Source organism: Camelus dromedarius, chromosome 1 (genome assembly GCF_036321535.1).
Source record: "Camelus dromedarius isolate mCamDro1 chromosome 1, mCamDro1.pat, whole genome shotgun sequence".
Taxonomy (NCBI): Eukaryota; Metazoa; Chordata; class Mammalia; order Artiodactyla; family Camelidae; genus Camelus; species Camelus dromedarius.
In genome coordinates, this window is record NC_087436.1 from 101,050,387 (window position 1) to 101,072,909 (window position 22,523).

The following is a 22,523-nucleotide window of genomic DNA, read 5'->3' on the forward strand; positions in this document are numbered from 1 at the left end:
AAGAGGAGAAACCAAGATTTAACCCAATGTCATTAGATTTCAAAGTCTGTTTTTTAAATCACTACATTCCATCCACAACTTTGCCTCTTCTCTGGTAGGAAATCTTTAGATTCTTGTAGATTGTGCTGCTCATTTTACTGGAAAGCCGGAAAGCTACTGTAGCATACATCTTGATTGGCTGAGATTCTGGTTAAAAATAATCTCTATAATCACTCTCTCTCTCTAATCATTACGGAGACGTAGGAGTAAACAGGGTCCTCTGGAAGTGGGGACATGTTGACTTGTGTATACTTGGGAGGTACAGAGCCATTTCATAGATGGCTAGAAAAGTGGAAAATGTGGTCAGACGCTAGCAACTAGACATGGTGAAATGCAGAATCATAAAAATGAATCCTTTCCGAGGTATATCAGTCACTTCCCATAGAAAAAAAGTGCAGGGTATTTGTTTTGAGGCATTATGCTTATGCTATTAACAAGTATATGAGCATCTTTGGAAAGTTGGAAGAAGCAGCCTTGCTACTTAATTCAATCTAAATAAAAACAGCACAAACCAACAGTAACTAGATGAAAGTACCTTGCAAACGATTGCTGAAAATAGGGTAGGTGGGAAACAAGGAGAGAGACAGAGAGAGTCCTTTATCCCACACAAGGATATGAGTTTAGTCTCTATTCTCATGACCTTTGGTAATATATTTGATACTTGACCCAAATGTTATTTCAAATATCTTGTCATTTACTTTTGAAAGCAAGGTAAAAAGTCCATGATGGATACAAAATGGAGTCATGGTAAACTGCACCAAGTTTTAACCTTCAAGAACAATGTGCTCTAAACACTAAAGCAAGTAGAGTGAGGAGAAAAAAATAAAACAAGCAAGAAAGTTTGGAAGTGGGAAATTCGAAACTATCAGAGTATATAACTGAAAATTGTCTTTTAAGTATTAGAGAAAATCGAGAGGCATAAAATTTATTAGATATTTAGAATGGCTAAGTTTCTGATTATTCAACTTTTTAAAACCACCTACCTTATGGATCAACTGCTATTTTCTTATTTTAATTTATTTCTATGTTATACTATTTATAAGTTCATGTAGAGGAAAATACATATTTTGTTCACATTTTGTTCACTCACTGTGAACAAAGTTTACACTATTAAGGAAGAGGGTAAATGCACTTATTCTGTTGTGAGATCATTTCATCATAATTAATGGTTTTGAGGGCACTGTGCCCAGAGCCAGATCAGACCTATAGATGCCTCTTGCATAGTATAGTCTGGGATGGCTCCAAAACTGTCTCCCATCCCGACCTGCTCTTGGGCCAACCTTTCCACCTACCTGGCCGGAAATCACACCATTTGACCCAATTCAGTTCTTTGGCTTATGTAATACATGCATTACCTGCATGCATTTAGAAGGCACAACTTCTGCTTTGCCTGTATTACTACGTATTATCAAATTCACTCACCATCTCACTAAGAGACCCAAAGGTTTCTTTCTGTTCAGGAGAATAAGATATATTAAAAAAGAAAAAAAAAACTGAGTGTAAGGAAAGAATTGCAGCTTATCGGATCTGGGTATGATTTTAAACTAAATTTAGTTAATTACCTTACAGATGATTAGAAACAGACTCAGAAGGAGTTAGTGACCTACCCAATACTAAATGAAAATTGGGATCAGAGGTCAAGTGGGGTGTTTTCTATATTGAAATTGCTAAACACATCATATGATCAAGTGACACACAGTAAAAACAAACTAGCCTTGCAAATATGACTCGGGGGACTTTGAGAAGAATAAGTAGATGATGGCATGAGGCAGGGGTCAAAACAAATACTTACAATAGACTCATAAACACCGCTCCAAGAGAAAGTTTGAAGACTACTGCAAAATTAAGAGGACAAGCTTTTGCATAGTCAATGGTTGCCCTTACTGTGTTGTTGCTTTTAAGCTTTAATTTGGTTTTTACTTGAATTATCCACTTATTTTATCATTATCAAATATTTTTTCATCACTCAACTTTCTACCATGTACTCTATATTTTCAAATATTTCATACCACTAAATGTATTTTAATGAAATAACAAATAACCATTTTCCGCAATCTTATCAAAGGATCAACATGAAATAATCACAATATTGATAATAATTAAACCAAAGAAAAATATATCAGTGATCTTTTTCGTTAATAAATGTATATAATTCATTAGAGTTTTCTTAAAATGTTTTTAAATAGTATAATTTTCATTATGCCTTTCCAGAGACCCATGGGCTGTAAGAACCCAAATTTGGAATTATCAAAATGTTGGGTCTCACTTTGATTACTACATTCAGGCTTCAAAAAATTATATTTATCCTTACACTATATTCTTTTACCTAAGCTAATAAGAAAATAAAACCTCATTCATCATTTGGCACTCCTGTAAGCTGGAATATAGGATAAAACTTGTTATAAAGAGAATTAACCCATAAGCCTTCTTTATAAAATTTTATTACGCTGAAGTATAGAAGGCAGATAAAAGCTTTTGTAAAACAAAGTGCATTTCACTGCCTATGTACTGAAGTTTTCTTGTGTTTTAGTTATTTCCTTATTATAGCATCTGTAGTGATTTATTATTATTATAAACAATTTATTTTTATCATTCACTGTCCCAATTTATACTCAGTTCACATCATCATACTAGAATGTTATAAAGCTATTGCACTGGAAATTATCTTCTAAAGTTTACAACAAAAGTTAATCCTAAAAAATTAGTTATAACTGCATTGTTTCACATAGGTTAAAATTCAAGAAAAATATTTGAGGTAATAATTACGAACCAGGACAGCATCCAAAATGGTATTTTCAGGGAAAATCCAATACAAATCCTGATTAAAACTTAACCAAGCAAAACACTGCAGATTACCTGGATTCCAATTAAATGTGACAAATGAAAATTTGACAGGTTTCAATTCCAATTCTATTTATGTCAGAATAATCCATTAATGTTGAAGATGAAATTACCAGAATTCAAGCAACACAATTGCACTTTACGGTTAGACAGTAGTCTGAAATCTTGAACCCAACAAAACTCTTACTCAAATGTCAACTGCTACATTTGGATCACCCAAGTGAATCATGTCTCCTTCTGTCATTACCTATAGATCAGGGCTAACATAATCACAGCTAGCGGATGACAATTGGTTATATAAACTCTGAATTTCAAGTGTCAGTCACATAAAGTCAGAAAAAAATCAGTTACATTATGTTCCTTGGCTGTTGACAAGCCTGAAAGCATGGTTATAAAAAAAAAAAACTGTAAGTCTTCTTTGGGAAATGTTTTCTCAGTAAACTTTCTAGTCTCTTAACAAGCTCACCTGTTAAGTTTTCCATGACATGTATGTTTCCTAAAAGGTAACTGCTATGTGTTTGTCATATATCATTGTGCTTATTATTCATTATTTCTTATTTTAATGGCGTTGAATCTTTTTAAACTCAAAAAAGAAAATAACATTAAAATGGGATTATAATGCCAATGATAGCTGATATCTAAAAAATAAAGACTTACTTGTACTTTATTAATAGCAATACAAGTACTTTTTAAAATACAAATAAGTGATATGATATTATCAAAAGGTAACACAGATATTGCAAAGCACTTAAAGTAAATTAATCCTGCCTTCCTAGGGGCTTGTGTATGTGTGTGTGGGTGTGGGTATGTGTGTGTGTGAATACAAAACATTATTACAGTATTCTTAATTTAACTTTTACTTTTGTGCAAAGCATTTCAAACATATTTGCCTGAAATATACATTTATCAGCACTGTAATTCATACTAAATTTTTTACTTATTTAAAAAATACGAAAAAACGTTAACTTTTAAAAACCATATCAAATTCCCATCCACATAAACACACACTGCCATACACACAGATAAGCATGCCTTTACAGCCATAAGGCAAAATGTCATTTAAACTCTGGATGATTAATCAAGAGGGGTGTCAATCATCTCCTCACCAAGATATGATAATGTGGAAAAATAATTATTTAGCATGATTTAGTTTAGCAATCATTGCACTTGGGGTCATTTATGATATATTACTCTCTAATGTTGGATTTTGATATTCACAGGTAAACTTCCAGAAAAAAATCAGACTTTCTCCTGCATTAATATGCTCTATTTGCATACTATCACTCAAGAAACTGGTATACAACAAAAAGTTAAAACGTCTTGTTTCAGTTGGAGGATGGAATGGTGAAAGACATAGATTTGTTTCAAGGTTTCATTAGAGATAAAATGTGTGTGACTCCTTTCCTTCCCCTACATATAGCCAAATCTCTTTTTATATATGAAATAATAATAAAGTTAGTAAGACTCTATCATTCCATTATTGGACACAGATCTATTCTCAGGCATTTATTTATAACCTGAAATAAAAAAAAAAAAACATCTAATTGTCTTTGGGAAAATAACAAATGTGAAAAGCTTTGTGAGTACTGCTTGCAGTCTAACTGCACAACTTAAAGGAAAGTGCACGTAAGGTCAATTGGAACTATGAGAACCATCTCACAACAGGACAGGAACAGAGAGAACTCTAGTTTTCTTTCTTCCCTTTCCCTCGCACAAAAATGAGAAAAACCTTACAATTAAATGAGAAAGGAGTACAAATAGCATTTACGATATATTTTGGAGAGTAAGATAATACTGTTCTCCTTCTTTGACTCCATTTCAGCTAGCACTTGAAAGGAGAGGTTTGAAAATGCTTCTTTAAATCCCTTGGAGAAGAAAGATCGGAGAATATGTGTTTATTGTCATTGTCTCTTACTATAAGACTGGATGATTGCATTTGAAGAAATAGTTGCATGACAAAAATGAATCGAAGAAAACAATTACACGAGACCTTTCGCAGTGGCTACTGTTTAGATACTCTGCACTCATTTAGGTTTTTTTTCATAATAGGTACTACTCTGATTTCTTTGAAAATGTGTTTATTTCTGATAGGTGGTTTTAAAATGATGGTGCGAGTTTGGTGAATTTCATCTAGAGAGTTACATTCCTTTATTTGGTGTTTCTGTACTTTAGCAAATGTTTGTTATTTCCAAGAGAATCGGTTCAGTGTCAGCTATTTTAGCTTGGTTTTAGACTGACCTTCGCGAGTCTACTTACTACGGCTCACTAGCGTGATTATGTGTGTGGATGTTGTGTTTGCCCCTACCATTTTCCATATGCTCTGCCTCACCAACACTGCCATCCGGCGTGGTCCTTTCATAGTTGTCCTCTGGGAGTGGAAGGGCACCCAGTCTTGGCCCTGATGAACTCTTACTGCTTGGTGTTTCTGACTCCTCCAGCCCGCTGTCATAGCAACTCTGCAGTGACCCCTGATGTGGGTCCTGAGGCTGACTCACAACAGAAAACGTCACTCTACGAAATGGCTGTAAAAGAAAAGAGTCTGAATGTCACTAAGACAGAAGATTGTCAATGATCTCATTTAAAAAACACATAAATTACATACATTAAGGTCTACTGACAACTAATTCAATACAAAATGGTTAGTATATATTGAAATCTATTTGGTTAACTCAGTATTATCTGAAGAAATGTCTAGAGCTTAGATTTTTATTTATGGAAAAACTGAAAATTCCTTTTTCGAAACAGATAAGAAAACAGCAATGTCACTAAAACACACATTGAAATCTGATATGTTAGTTCCACATAGTCAACATTTTTCTATTCTGTAGTCTTCACTTCATATACGTTTTTCACAAATAGACTCCTTATAAAAACAAGGGTCAGGGATTTTGGAAAACAATAAATATAGAACTAATCCATTGTAAGAAGACTTCATTTTTAAATTCTTTGTCCATACAGCATATGGTTTAAAACTGAGTGTTCTGGCAGTTGACTTAAACTATTAAAGGTACAGCTGAGAAACAGGAATTTAGATGCAGTGCTAGGAATTCAGAATTTAGTTCTTACTTCATCCATATAAAAAATATTGTCTATTGACCTTGAAAAAGTAAGGATAGTAATGAAATAATAGATAAAAGTTTCCTTAACTAGGGAATTGAAAATAAAGTTTAAAAATTTAATTTTATGTGCTTACTATGACTGTTTTCAGTTTATTCCAAAAAAGTAACATCACGTACAGTCTTTAAGTCATATTTGAAAAGTCCTGCAAAACTTTACCCAATTGAACCTCACAATCTACTATGTTACAGCTTTGGCTGAATGCAATACTTGCTATGTATGGAACTTACAGATTATCATAACTACAAAATAAAGCAAAAATACTTTAGGCTCATTAAGGGAACAAATTAATGTCATGTATTAACAGGGCTACATACACGTAATATTTGGGAAAGAACAACATAAAAAGGTTCCGTAATATCTGTCTGAGATTATTCTCGGCAATAGTTGAATCCATTAAGCTCTTATATGATTTGAAAGTGGCATAAATGTACAGATTTGTAAACCTATAACTAAGACTAGCTCTTTCTAATATAAAATATAAAACTAATATTACCAGAATGGTGAGAAAGGTAAAGAACCCTTCTGTACTTTTATAACGTGAATATTTGTGGTACAAATCACTTATCATAACTGGGAATTTTTTAATGTTAAGAATTAAAGTGTTAAGGATTATCTACATGATAGTTTGTTAAGGGGAAAGCTAAAAGGAAAGGTCACACTTCCCCTAAATTTATAAAATGGCTTTACTAAAGACAAATGCATGCTTCCACAATTCTTCCCTTTATTTTGTCTCAGACAGAAGATTGATCAGGAATATTGTCCATTGTTTGAGTTTCTAATCCAGTACCTCTCCCTCCATGTACATATTTAGAGTGTGCAGTCTTTATAAAATCTTCTTTTTCATTTCATTCAAAATCAAACTTTTAGAAATGCTAAATTCTATTGGAAAAGGAAAACATTTGAATCACATTCTCTTCTTTACAACGTTTTGCTGAATTGGAACTACAGTATTTTAAAACAATTACAAAATATTTCTAGTACCATCAGCATACACACCATGGGCCCATATTTACTAGTAACACAATTTCTAGAAACATTATCCTTGTTTCACTAATAATTCTCATATTTCTTTACAGCAGTATGACTGTAATATTTTACCTTATTTCTTAATAAATATAGAAATCAGTTTGTATTTACCATGCTTTATCTCATGTGTGCTTATTTTCTTTTTTTTTTTTTCCATTTATCACTCCCAACTGACAGCTAACTACCTGTGAATTACTTTATGTTCAGTCTCACCTCAGAAGTGAGACCACTGACAGGCTCCTAAAACCACTGTTGTGCATACAGAAGATGCTCAGCGAATACTGCTGAACAATAACATTTTAATGACAATGTTGAATTTAGGAAAGAATGCGAAGGTCAGAAAGACATATTATCACTTCAAGACATAGCAATGGATTAAAAAATATATATAAAGAGAAAGGAGGGTCAAAGGCTATTCTTAATTCTATTGTAATGTTTCTCAAGTATTTTAGACTCAGTCCGCTAATTCAAGAAGAAAGTACAAAATGAATACAGAAATTACACTAATAAAGTGGAAATAAGAAATTTTAAGAGATAATGTTCCAGTGTGACATAAAAATAGAAAAGAGGGTGATGTTTGAATGAAGGTGGTAATCTCAGAATCTGTGCTCAAATACTGGTTCTGCCAAAAGTAATGACAGAATAGCAGGGACGGGTAATCAGCTATGTTTGCAATGAAGAATGTCAAAAATAAAATAATTATTTTTCTAGAATGTATTATACAATAGCTACTATAAATCAGTGCATTTTATTTGCTTGATTCCCTGCTTTATTTTGACAGTGACTATTTAAATCTCCATAAATTATTGTAGGTTACATGTTACATTTAATGTTGGAAGGAAAATGTAATTTTAAAACACTAAGAACTATATATATATACACTAGCAAATGTTTAAGGTCATTAATACTTCCTTTTAGCAAAAAATGGTTTTTCATTTAAAACAATATCTAAATGAATGGAAAATGATTCACAATAAAAATCTAAAATAAAGAATATCACACAATGGATCATAAAATACCCCATCCAACATTTTTATCTGCATTTGAAAATATTCCATTAGACTTCTACATAAAATTTCAACATTACGTTACTATCTCTTAAACTCTATTTTGATAATTTTGAATACATAAAATTCTTGTGGCAAACTATTTAAGTTGGTAATGTGAAACAAAGTAGTACAAAATTCTGAATTATGAAAGAGAACCCATTAATGCAAGAATTAAGCTTTAATTCTAATAGTAAATCAGACACGTAGATTTAGATAGGTTGATATAATAGACAGACAGATAAGCAGATATATAAATATTTATACACTTTTCCTCAGCATCAGCAGGTTGGGTCTGTTGAGAAGATATGTTATATGGCAGAAGTTATGATATAGGATTCATATTATTTATATAGTCTGGATAATATTGACTACACTGGAAATGTGAGCAATGTGTTAAAACCTCTGTGACAGACTGAATGAGTCTGTACTATATATGTAACTGTCACTTTGTTAATGACTGATACTCTGATGTAGAGTGGTTTAAGTGGTGATTCCTAAACTTAGATGTGCCAAATAACTTATGACAACACAATGCCAATGTCTGGCCTTCACTTAAACCCAATGAATCAGTGTTCAGGGTTGGACTGGATATTAGAAGTTTGTAAGATCTCTCCAGAGGTGATGAAGAGGCATAGAGAAAAAGCATAAACTCAACAATTGAAAGAACATTTGGAAAGAGGTCAAAAAGAACAAACTGCTCCAGGAAACCAGCTGGTCCTCTAAGTGTCCATAGCGTTTCCCTGGAGAGTCAGTACAATCATGGTTCTATCCTGAGATGCAAAAGTATGAACATGAAGACATCTAGTGACCTGAGACATCTGAGATTTCCATTTTTCTCTCTAGAGTGAAGAATGACTTTATGTCCTACAAAGGCAACCTAGTCTACTCGACATAAGAAAAAGCAGAAAAACTTGAAGGAGAGTGTCAGCTTTCCCGTAGGTTTTTTTTTTTTTAAACTATGAAAATGTGCTTGAAAATTGAATAAGTAGTGCAAGAAAGAGGTGTCTAAGAAAGCTGTTCCAAAAAATTGTGAGTGGAACATGTGTGAGAATTATAAACAATGGGGAGTGAAAATCAAAGATTTTATTTAGGCAAATAAATGATCTAATTAAAGGGAGGAGATTGAAGACATGATCTGATCATTCTCAGCAAAACGGGAGGAACAAGAAATGTTGAAGGCAGAGGATTATTCTGAGAAAGAAGGAATTATGGGAAACAGCACTAAGAATAGGCAGCGAGGCCATTATAAAGTGAGCTTGTGTGGTTGACTGGATTTCGTCATTATTTCACTATACCTACATTTGTTTCCTCCCATTATGTCCCAGGGTTTTCAGGATGACACACTGAAGAAACTCAAATCTTATAGGTATATAAAAACAGACAAAATATAATATTATTTAAGTTTCCTTTAATAAAATAAAGGTACAAAAAATGCCATGAAATCTGCTGGGGAATTTAGGGCAGGCACTGCAGAGGAGGAGTTTCTGGATTGAGATCTCAAAAATGATTTTGATAAATAATATACATTTGAGGACCAGTTATAGATTCCATATTGGGGGCCAGCAGCAAAGGATAAAAAATACGGTGAATAAGAAAAGTAGGTCACTTTTGAAATTCAGAAGCCAAGGAAGGTGGTAATTTCTAGAAAAACAGAAAAAAGTTTTATGTGAACCAAAGCATCAGAGATGTGGAGAAGAATGCTGATCACCTTATGTCCATTCGGTTCATCCATTAGAAGGTCACTTGTGCTATAAAATCTCTAAGCTTTGGGGAACCACGCAAGGAGATAAAAATCAAAGGAAGTAAAAGACCCACTTGTAAATATATAGAGAAAGTGGGGATAGACTACTAATTTTTAAAATATGGCATAAGAGAGAGAGAGGGTGGCAGTTAAAAGAAAAAAAAAGATTTGTGTAAAATCTTTTATTTATGGACTTTCTGTCTTTCTTCACTATTATTGAAAAAAAAATTTTGCTTTAAGGTAAATATTTGAGGATGCAAGCAAAGAAGGGCAAGTAAAAACATGCCTGATAATCTAAGCTTGTTGGGAATGAAAGAAATCAGAGACCAGAAGCAAACTAACTAAAATTAAGAGAGGACTGAAATTTTAAATAGAATCACAAAGTCAATAGTGAAACATGTTGAGAAGCTGCATGTACTGTTTGTGTGTGTTCATGTGTATATGTGTTTAACGATTAAAATGAGAAAACAATGTTACATTAGAAATAACAGAAAATAAAGATTCTATTCCAAGCAGCATTATAGATTCCCCATTGACCTCAGATAAGTTAGCTGACCCTTGGTTCTTGTGCCTTAGGCTCGGGGTCTGCCAAATGCAGAAAATAATATCTACCCCGTCCTAACTTAAATTCTCTGAGAAATAATGAGGTAGTTTATAAAAAGAGCCTTAAGCTCCCTCAAAGACATATACTATAAAAGGTATTATACCTCAGGCCACAGCTATATAACTAGACCTATCTCCTATTATGTTTTAGATTTTTTTTTAAAGAAAATATAGAGCTGACCCAGTAATTTACAAAGTTTCTAAATAGAATTTTTAAAATTCATGATATTTCAAACCTAATTCTATTCACGTATTGTTTTTATTTTTCTAAATGCAAATCATTTGTGAAACAAGCATGTACATACAATAACACTCAAATTTTTCAAGAACGATTGAAATCTAATCTTTTATTAACCATGTGTGTTTCTATACTCAATTATTTGAGAATGACATTCATCAATTATTTTTTGTTTCCATTATGACACACTGGAGACTTTCACTTGAAGATATACATACATTCAAAGGTAACTCTGGGTAATACGTAGTCCCTGGGGCGTGGGGTGCTACTCCATCGTCATGCCAGGTCCCAGATGAGAAAATGCATTAGAGTTGATTTTGCTTTAAACTACCATAGACTGGGACCCAGTGTTCTCCGTTCTTTATATAACTTTATCCACTTTAGAAATCCAGAGGGCACACTGGAATGGGGCACAAGTGCAAAGGGGGAGGTCCTCTACCTTCTGTGCTTGCCCTCATGATATGGGGGTCCAGAAGGACTGCTGCCTCTTCCTACCCTCCCCTCCTCATCAGAAATTCTGGTGAGCCCAAGGTGAGGGATGTGTAATCACCATGACCATTTCCACATGAAATTAACCTCATGGCCTTGAAAGGACAAACATGGCAAATAAGAATGAAGTTGGGTGCTGTGGGGTGGACGATGTAATGTATTCAACAAATGTATTTACTTATTAATATCTCGGAGTTTTTAATTTGGAGACTGGGAACAGAAGCTAAGATGCGATATTGGTAAACTTGGGATCAAGAGAAAAACAGCCCGCTTGGAAGAAGAGGGAATTTAGAACATGTCTGGATGACACAAGGTTGGTGTTCTGGTGACATTATTGCAAGGGGTAAGGCATTCATGAAGGGGAAAGGTGGTGAGCATTTGTTTCATTCTTCTTTCTTATTAAATTGTCTTTCCATAATTGATAATGTGGATTACAAAACAGTAAACCTAAATCCAGGCAGTCTAGCAGGTTTAGAGGTCACATAAATTATCACAACTTCTACTTCAAATATGGACTAGCAGCTGCATCTCAACCTGGATTCAGAGGATTCAAAGAAAGTTAAGTCTGTACATTTCAAATTCATTAGAGGACTGGAACAATTTTATAAAAAGGTTTTTTTTAATACCTAGAAAGCTGATGACAAATTGTACTTGTATGTACAAGTATGATAACTGCCTTTTTCTTATCTTGCAGATTCATTTTTAAATTGCTTTTTTAAAATTTTAGAGAACTATATAACCACCCTCCTTTTTTTGAAAATACTGATATGATAACACTATTTATAATCTGCACCTTTGGAAATTAATCCTGAAATTAATGATAGTATGTTATTCTGATTTCAGAATACGCTCATTATCAAATATGTATAACAGAGGCAACCTATTAAAAAAAAAATCCCTGTCACCAAGTTTACTTATAGTTTCTAAGACCAGATGCATATTCAAAAATACATGAATAATAATAAAAACTTTATTTTATCCATTCTTAATTGTTAGATTGATTAAAAGGTAACCATCCCACCATAAAAGCAAATATTATGTTCCATAATCCGAAATATTTTAAAGTATTGGCCCTCCATCGACATCAGCAAAATCTCCTAAGTTACCACCTGCCCAATGATAATGGACTGCTTTCTTTGTTAGGGCAGTGGCCAATTTTTGAAAAAGGAAAAGAAAAGAGGTGAACTTCAGGAGTATCTTATTATACACACTACTTGGAGTAAAGAAGAAAACGAACATCAGGGTAAGAATGCAGAAATGTCCCCCTTGGAGTCCATTTCTTACAACTTTGTGACGACCCTGCCTTTATGAGGATTTCGTTTGCAGGAAGTTAGAGCCCTAAGGATGCTTCTGGAAAGAACTTCGGGTTAAATCTCTTTCCCTGTTGAATGCTGCTCTGTGTCTTACAGACAACTTTATGGAGGACTTTAAATTTGCACCTTCCTTTTTAGTTTCAATAGTTTCTCCATAAATTGTCTCCTTATCTGGAACTCACATATAGTTGTCTCCATCACATCAATTATTTCTGAATGGGCTGAAAGGCTTTTTTAGTTTTTGCAATTCACTTAGTTACGTCCATCAGACAGACTTCTAATGACTCTTTTTGTCAGTCATAAAGCACTGAAACAGTCATGGAGCAGGACATGGCTGTATTATAAGGAGCCCTGCTTTGGCTTTTTATTTTTAAAGAGGAGTTATCTCAGACTGTGAGATCTTTCCTCGCAAATGAACAGGAACTTGATTAATCTGCAAACATTTTCAACCGGTGTCAGTGGCAACTGAACAAACATATCTAGGATTCCATAGGGAATTAGCTGGACTGTGTCTGGCAGAATCTTCAAACAAACCTTAATGAGGTCTTTTAACTTTTTAAGGGCATATTCCTTTGCTAACGTTTCAAGATTCTTCCGTACTTCAAACTGCCCTTCTTTCTTTCAAGTCAATAGCAGATGAAAGGGGAGTAAAAAAGAAACATGTTGAGACATTTGTATTAGTTAATTAAAACTCTCATTTGGGGAAGGAGAAGTTAAATAACTGTATTTATTTCTTTTGACTTACATGCAATTACAAAATGTCATTAATTTTGACAGTACTGTGTATGTTTGTCCTGAAAAAAGCCAAGAATGCAGGTTATACTTTATTGTTCTTAGCCCACTAGGTCACAAACTATTTAACACTGCAGAAGAACAACGACGAGAGTATTAAAACAGAAGCCACTATGTGCCGGGGAAGTGCTATTCATTTTACTGGTGTCACTTCTCCTCGCGTACGGATCATGTTAATATTTCGATTTTAAAATGAGAAAAAAATAAATTTAATATTCAAACTACTGCAAGAACTAATCTAGCCTGAAAATACAAACTGGTTTCCTATTTTTTTTTTCTCTAATGAAAATATCAGAAAACAGAACAGCCCAAACCTAAAACTCTTAGTAAATGTAGGCAAACATCGTTTTCTTCTGAAAAACTCCTAAAAAGATAGTGTGCTCTAAAACATGAAGTGTGGGTCCTTAGTATTGTGCACACATCGTTTGATCTATGTTTTGCTCTTTTTTGCTGGCTTCTATTAAACCTAGTCAAGGATTTGGCAAACTTTTTGATAAAGGGCCCGAAAGTGAATCTTTCAGGCCTTATAGGTCAGAGGTCTCTTTTTTCTCTGTCACCCCTACTTATTCTGACATTGTCTTGAAAAAGAACCCACTGAAGATGCATAAATGAATGACAAGAGCTAAGTCCCAATAACACTTTATTTATGGAAATGGGAATTTCAATTTCACGTAACTTTCCCAATTCATAAACTGCTGTTTAAAAATTATTTTCAACCATAATAAAATGTAAAAACTCAAATATAAAAAATACAACTTTTCTGTTGTGTTAACATTTTTTAAAATGAAAAGAGTTCTCAACTAGTGTATAAAGTCCTCTCAAACAGTGTGTATCCATTATACTTCTGTTTCAGTAACAGTGCATTGAACATAGTTTAGATTCAATTGTCATTTATTATCATGGTTTACTATTTCTTGTTCTTTTTGGAAATAACTCTGACCTGAGGGATCAGGAGACCTGGAGTCCAGTACTTGCTCTGATACTAAGAGTAAAATCTGGGGGAAAGATTAATCTTTCAGCTTTAGCATTTCAACTTTAAAATAAAGTAGTTATAACAGATGGTATTTAATATCCTTTACATTCCTTAATTACCTGAAACTTTTAGAAGATAGGTTTGTTGAATCAGTGAATACATGATTGAAATCAATGATTTTGAAAGTAGACTCTGCTCATCCATTAAGAAATTCCTTTGTGCACTGCATGGTCTTGAAAACATTAGTGCAACTTGGAATGCATTTACTCATGAAATGAAAACCATGAACAAAAATACACATAATAACCAAACATTTTAGTCAATTACCTCAATGAAAAGCTACAAAGACGGCTTTAACATCTTTGTAAAAGACATTTGTGAAAAAGCAAAGACATTCTCTGGAATGTCAGCTCCACGGAACATGTTCTTCCCTAGCCTGTGAAACCACCTCTTCTGTGATTTCTTCTTTGACTCAACCACATAAAAATGTTCAGCTGCATTCCTACTGTGCGCTAGAGGCTGTAAGGTCACATTCATCTCTTAAATGCATGATTCCAATAGTAGAGGTTAGTAAAGTTGGTATGAAATTGAGTGGTGAAAGCAAACTGGGCCACTGACTGGATTTCACCTCCCATTTCCTTTGAGACCCTACATATTCCCTTGTAAGCTTCTATGTTTACGGGCACAGAGAAACAGGAAGGCAGAGGGAGGCCTAGTTAGGAAAAGAGAATATTGACAGGCAACTAATGAGAAAAAGACTATCTTTGCAATGACATTCAATCCAGCAAAGACTTATTAAACACTTGCTTTGTGCCTACCACTGTGCCAAAAAGTCAACATGCTGCGAATTGAGAGATTAAGCTTGGTTGGGCAAGTGTAGATTAATCGTACAAAAGCACTCAGAGAATACAAGCAAAGGTTTCTTTTTCTTTCCTTTTTGCTATTGTGATAATCATCAAAAGCTCAGTTCATAAGCCTCTTGGTTGCTTTGCATGACTACTCTACACACCCATGGAGTTCCAGAAGCAGCTGAATGAGGTCGATAAACCTCTGCCTTAAACTACACAGTTGGAGTCAGTCTGCAGCGGTTCAAGGGAGCAATGCAGAACTCCAAGCAGAACTGCAAAAGAGCTGCCCAGGTTTCCAACCACTAAAACACTAAAAATGAACAAATAAACAACCACAAGGACAAAAAATCGCCTTTAAACAGCTACCTCCTAAAATACGGGGAAGCTGAGAAGCAAGCCCGCCTCACAGGCACCTGAATCAGCCCTCCACACTGAAAGGAATGAAAATGAAACTTGCGTTCTAGGATCCACTCAAACAGATGCTTCACATTTTTCTCTTTTTTTTTTTCTTTTCTATCCTAGGCATTTCACCCGAACTGCACCTGGTAAAATCTGTTTGGGAAACTATATACGTTGAAAAACATTGGGTTTTCATATTCTACGGAATGAAGGACTGTGTCCTTAAGCAGCTTTTCTTGGTCTGGATGGAATCAGGATACACAAATGGAATAAGGCTCTGAAGTGTTCAGCTCAAGATTTAGTTCTTAAATTGAGTTGAAACCTAACTAACTCAAACCAGAATCTTCTGCTACCCAGGTAAACCCACTTCTCCTCTGCCATCCCTGCCACTTACTTGTTTCATCTATTTGTCAAAAAAGAACAGCTACCAGTGTCCCTAAGGAAGAATATATTCTTTGTCCCGTGTATGCTCATTTTCATTTCTTAATACAAGTCAAATGACTCCAGGAAAATCAGTGACAGTGGGTTTGGAAGGCAGAAAAGTGGACCCCAATCATGTCCACGTCCTAATCCCTGGAACCTATGAATAGGGGACCTTACATGCAAAGGGGAGTTTAAGACTGCAGATAGAATTAAGATTGCTAATCAACGGACCTTACAATACAGAAATTACTTTGGATTATCTGGGTGAGCCCAAGGTAATCACAGGGCTCTTAAAAGGAGACAGGGAAGGCAGAAAAGGAGGTCAGCATAACGCAATGTGAGAAGATCTAAACTCACCTTCCTGAGCTTTGAAGAAAGAGGAAGTGGCCACATGCCAAGGAAAGGTGGTGGCCTCTAGACACTATTAAAGGTAAGGAAGAGAGTAGATTTTCTTCTAGAGCCTCCAGCATTAATATTACCTTACCAACCCCTTGCTTTTAGCCCAGGGAAACCCATTTTGGATTTTTGACATCAAAAATTATAAGTTAAAAAATCAGCATAGTTTTAAAGCATTAAATTCTTGGCAATTTGTGACAGCAGCAAGAGGAAATGCATCCAGTGGGACATGGAGCACCTGAGACATGATGGGGAGAAAAGAGAAGTAAAGCAGTTGGGCCCAGGCTTCCCACTTATGGCAGAGGGTAAAGTCATCACTCAGGTGTAAATTGATTTTCCATTCCTGAATCACCCCACCAGTAGGGCATTGAGAACCAGCATGGAATTCTAATAACTAGACTGATTTCATAACACACTCAAATACATTGTTTTATATTTTATGTTGAAAGTGTTTAGTAAGTGTCAAAATGTTAAAATAATCTTTAAAATCTATTTTCACATTTATTTTTCTCTTAATACAGTGAAAGAACCAATATCAAGCAAAACAAAATCAAGTGGACCTGGTCTCTGTCGACTCATCCATGTGGGGAAAACCACTTCAAATTTATATTTCGATCAGATAACTATGTTGTATTTGGGGAAACCCCTGGACTTTCAAATCTGGAAACCAGAATTTATTTTTCTGACAGCAAAGAGAAGTTGAACAAGCTTGGGCCACTGACTTAATTCTTCCAAGCCAGGTTTCAACTTTTGTAAATACAAATGCTGATTTCTCCATTTTAAAAAATGCAATGAAAATCCAATTTGATCTTGTAAGTGAAACAGATTTTACATTGTAGAGTGTTCTATAAATGATAATGGTGAATTGAACTCAAAATTGTGTCTACAAGGCCGAAGATTTAGAGAGCTGATACAGGCACTAAAAGAAATTCCATGAACTTGGAAGAAATGAATCCGTCCCACCAGGCTAACATAAAAAAAATGATAATGAATGTCTTGATTTTCAAGAATAGCCTCAGCTACACTAGAGAGAGTTAATAAATCCTAATTGGTGCCTAATTGGAGTTACCATATTTGTAGATATTGCCTCATATCTGCTACTTTCTTTCTTATTTCTTCTTTGTTTTATACTTGTGCATTGAAGACACTTTCTAGGAGGATGAATTCTTTGTATAAAAACTTGAGACGTTCAGAAGAAAGGAGGAAAATAAATTCGCCAAATAAATAATAAGTAAGCATGCTGGCATTTCACGACTCTTTAGGGAAATGAAGATACTCACAACTTGACCCTTATGTGAGGACTCAAATGTGATTCTTGTGCAGTAGGGCAGGTAGTCAGAAACTGACTGGAGGTTAATTTTCAGCCATAATTTGAAAGTGTAACTAATATTACCCAATATTTGCCATATATCATTTCGATATTAAATGCCACAAGAGCAACTTATTTAAATCACCACCTCCTTGAGAAAAATGGTTGCATTCTTAAGCTTATAGAAAAGAGACATTTTTAAGTATGAGGGAAAAAACAAGTCCATAAGGCAATTACATCATATTTTAGTAGTAGTACTACTTCTACTGGGCTTTCCAAGCCTGTTTACATTTCATATTTATAAGATACATGGGGAACCTTATCTAAAATAAAATACTTTTATTCTTTCTTTTTTTTTTTATCTTATGACCTTTTTCAAGTTTCTGATTCTTTTTCACACAACTTTATATACATTGATATTTTGTACACATTGCTTCACTGATATCTTAACATTCACTTTAGAAGCGCTAAAATGATAACACTTTGAGTACCCATGATTTGTGAAACTCATTATAGCTTATTAAAGTTTTTGAATCACCAGTGCTCCTGCCCCTTGGATCTCATTATACACATTTTTTGTATTAAGAAATAAAATTAATAATAAACCATGCAATTAAGTCAACTCATATTCTGGAGGAAACAAGACAGTCATGGGGAGCCTTTTTTTTAATGTTTAACTTCAGTTTTTTTTTTAATGACAACTGCTTATGATGGCAGATTGTGAATAACTAGAGATGGCATGTATTACCTTCATCTCGTTTGACAGGGAACCCTGAAGCAAAACAGAGATACTTTGCTGAGCGAGAAACTCACATATTGCAACTGATCAATGGAAAGAGAAACCTTTCTAGGGGGCAATCAGTATTTGGTAGCAGACATTTCCCAGAACACACTGGAAGAAGGCAAAGCCTCCTTAATGATATAGCTGATAAAATGTCTGTACTTGAACCCATAGTGATATTCCCTAACACTCATTGATTGCTTATCACGTGTCCATTCAAAGCTTATTTAATTTTCACAATAGCACTATGGGGTAGGTGCTGAAACCAATATCCATGGAGGTCACTTGCCCAGAGTCACACAGTTGCTAAGTGATCCATGAGTTGGTTCTTAACTCAGTTATTACTCAAGTAGTAGCTTGGCCTTGATTGACCCCCGAGAAATTGACAAACAGACACTGACTTCTGCATAGATTCACAAGAGCACTGGCTTAACTAACTCATATTCTTGCACAGATTACTTAAAAGTACAGGATGGTAGAACCTGGACTACACAAGAAAGCAAGGCCTGAGGAGAATAAAATCAATTATTTCAGCCACTTCTGATAAGAGTTCCTTAGGCTGAAAATTAGATACTCAGATTTGACAAGACATATAGTTTACTTTTTACCATGTGGGGTTTAAGTAATTTTCTTAAAGTCTAATGAACCATCCTGCTTTGTTTTGCCCCGGTGAGCTGTGCAGCTTTGCTTGTGCATGTGAACTACCTTAAAGAATACTGACACTTGGACTACATCTCAAAATTATTTTGGGAGAGAGTTCAGCATTGAGGCCAGCAGGGTTGAAAATCCACTCTAATCGTAAAATAAAATGGAAAATCATTCTAATTTCACTCTGCCTTGGCTGCCAGGAATCTCAGCCTTCAATCTCATCTATTTATAAGCCCAAGTAGGGCAGGTATATTTCCTCATTCTTCTCTCTATGTCGTTTTTGAGGTATTACTTCTATTTTAATGTCTCATTGTAAATTTGTTTTATCATAAATTACTCCAAACCCTTTTGGAAGCAGATGGCCTACATTTTGAAGATGATTACAGAAAAACTTAAAATGAGTGTTTCTTATCATTCACTTTATCTACTTTGGGAAAATAAATGACTTGGGTGTTATTTTCTAAAAGCTATAATACATTCTAGAGAAAGTAATTTGTAATTAAAATCAGCCATGCTTGGGGTTTTGTTCAAAAACAAGAAGACTAAGAGAGTTTTATTTATTCATTAGTATGGGGATGATCAACATGCCACTAAAAACACAAGCAAATTCATCTTCATGAAGTTATCTAATACTTGTCATAAGACATGCAGGACATATTACACTCCTCAATCAGCAATTAGTCTTATACGGCTAGTGATAACTCTATTTTTCATCATTACAAATGTATATTGCTAGTCATCACTTTATTTCTATACAATAATTTACTAGGTCTTCCTTTAAGACTAGGACATCACTGGCAGCTTTATGAAGCATTTCTAAAACCATGTCTTTAGTTCCGCTTCCTCCTTTTGACATTTTTTATGCCATAATTTTTTCACTTTCTTTTTCTCCCAAATTTCTCATGTCATTCTACTAACACATTGCATCACCCATCCAGGACACATTACCCTTGCTCTGTCCTGTGACCTCTGTGCTTCTATTTGTGACTACCCGTGGTATTCATATAATGACAACCAGAATGCATTGTCTTCTAGATGGTGCATTGCTCCCCTCAGATAACACAGTACCACTAATTAAAATACTTGGTGCCTTAAGAAAATCTTTCAGGAGTGATGTAAATGTCAAAAATTTCATACTTAAGGATTATGAGACATTTGAAGAAGGAGATTAAAGTCCCAAATTCATAACTATTCCATCGATTCTTCTTTCAGCTAGAAAAAGGACTGGACTTAAAGTTGACACATAAACTTTCTCATTTCAGTAACAATTCAAAAATATTTCTTGGATCCCTACTTTGCTCACATGAGCTTTAATACTTACAAGCTCTATGCTCTAAGGCAAGGTACTGAATTCCTGGAAGCCTCAGTTTCCTAATCTCTAACATGGGGGAAAACTGGGAGCACTTACAACACAGTATGACTATGAGATGTAAGTTACACAATCCAGTGAGTCCTAATCTCCAGTGTGCATGGCAATTATGTGAGGAATTGTTCAGTTCTCAAAAGCCCCCGGACCCCAAATTAAGAAAATCTGTTTAGGAAAAAAAAACAAACATGATTGTGATGCACACCAAACTTTGAGAATCTCTGATATAAACCGTGTAGAACTCTGAGCACATCATTTGTTTTATTAATGTTACAACTGTTACCTGTCTTACCATGATTCTAACACTGAGATCCTCCTTACAGTAGGCAATGAAGTGGCAGTCAGGCCCACCCATCATCAGGAAATTTAGTTACAGTAAAAACCAACACCAAGAATTGCAGCCATTCATTGCTCTCCTACCCCTACCCACAAACAAATGCATTTGGTGGAGAGTTGGTGAAAGATGGCAGAGTAATAGAGTCAGAGTCGAGTGGATTCTGTTCTAGAAAGGGTCCAGGGAAAGTAAGGATACATTTTGAAAGATGGAGGCAACAGAAGAGGCAAATCCAAAAAAGGGACATAATGGGAATGACCAGATGACTCAGCCTCGTCCTGGCTGGTATGCCACTGCTTCCCACTGGCTAAAAGACCTAACAGGACGCAGCAGCAGACGAGGGAGCTCCTACCTCACACGGGGCAGCTCAGATGGGATCGGCCTTACTGGAGGGACCTACATCTTGTAAGATAGCTTTAAGGAGCTGGAGATAATAAAGCCATGGAAAATTAGGGAAGGAGGGATTATTTAAACAGAAAGAACAAAAATTGACATGTACGCAAAGTACGTGAGTTTGGAAAGTCAAAGTAAGGGCAATTTTTATCCTTTAATTCTGGAATACTGAAATACTACAAGGGCCTTTTTTTAGAAAAGTAAGTTTATCTATTTTCAAAGCGGAGGGGATAGGAATATCTTAGAGTTTGCATTGTTCTAAATAGTCATTCTCTAAATCTATAGTGTAAGAGAATTCTCAGTAGTGGCTTTCAAAGTTGTTTTTTTAAATCACTACGAACAGTAGGAAATCAATGTTGCATTCCTATCCTGTATGTACAAGTATACACACACACACACACACACACACACACACGACAAAGGGAAGCTTGACAAAACAACATTTTTCTTTACTGTATGCAGTATAACTTGATATATATTACATATTTTAACCATATTCCATCTCATTTTATTCTCCTCATTAATTAAAAAAAATGCTTGTTAAGACTCACTAAATTGATTTTATGCCCCATTACTGGGTCTTAATTACAGTGTGAGAAAAAATGGCATTTGTTAAAAATGGATATTTCAACTCCACCTTTACCGCAAGATATGCATTTAATTGCTCTGGGGGTAAGAGTCAGGAATGTGCACTTTATAAAGGCCTTAGGTGATTCCGGTTTCTTAAAAACTGAATTATGGAGTTAAAAACGGCAGCCGCATATAGTTGATCTCACCTTCCCCTCATACCTCCTACCTTCCTGCTCCTTTCCGTTTCTCTACTATAAACCAGAACTGAATTTGACATTAGACCGGACTCAGTCCATGCCTGGCACCACATTTAACAGATGGATAAACTGAGGCCCTAGAGGGTGAGTGCCAGACAAATTCACAGCCCCCTTCAGATTTTCCTGGATTTTAAATTCCTTCAGGTTTTGCATGGATCTCAGAGTTCAATTCAATAAGAACAAAACCCAAAAAACAAAAACAAAAATAAAAAAACACAAAAAACTCTACAGATGCAATTTATGGTTTACATGATGCAGAGTTTTTTGCCCCCTGAGGCTACTTTTATGCTAAGAAAATAGGCACATATTAAACCAGTTTGACTGAACTCTGCTTTTAACACGTATTTATCTTATTGAAAATTGGAAAACTTAGCTTCTCAGTTTTCTTATTAGAGTTCAACTACAGATGTACCTTTTTGGGAAAAGAGGACATTTCTAATGTACTCTGGAGTTGCATGAGTAAAGAGGGCCATTACAGGACTGAGAGCTGATTTTACCAAGTTGTAAAGATATTTCCTATTATTGCCTAAGAAGCATATATATTGTATTAATTGGCTAAAATTCAAAATGATTCC

The 22,523-nt window shown here is 34.8% G+C and overlaps 1 protein-coding gene across 9 annotated transcripts in view; it reads right to left on the reverse strand.

Moving 5' to 3' along the window:
* The window catches only part of PCDH7 (protocadherin 7), a 387,708-nt gene that overhangs the window by 200,331 nt on the left and 164,854 nt on the right, over window positions 1-22,523 (reverse strand). For 3 of the 9 annotated variants that reach the window (XM_064487577.1, XM_064487586.1, XM_064487600.1), the window contains one exon: window positions 5,210-5,402. The exons of 1 other annotated variant lie outside the window; for it this stretch is intronic. In XM_064487577.1, coding sequence (XP_064343647.1) covers window positions 5,210-5,402 — 193 coding nt within the window. Of the gene's footprint in view, window positions 1-5,185; window positions 5,403-22,523 lie in introns of all 9 variants that reach the window. 5 more of the 9 variants (XM_031436257.2, XM_064487581.1, XM_064487592.1 and 2 more) reach the window with 2 other exon arrangements.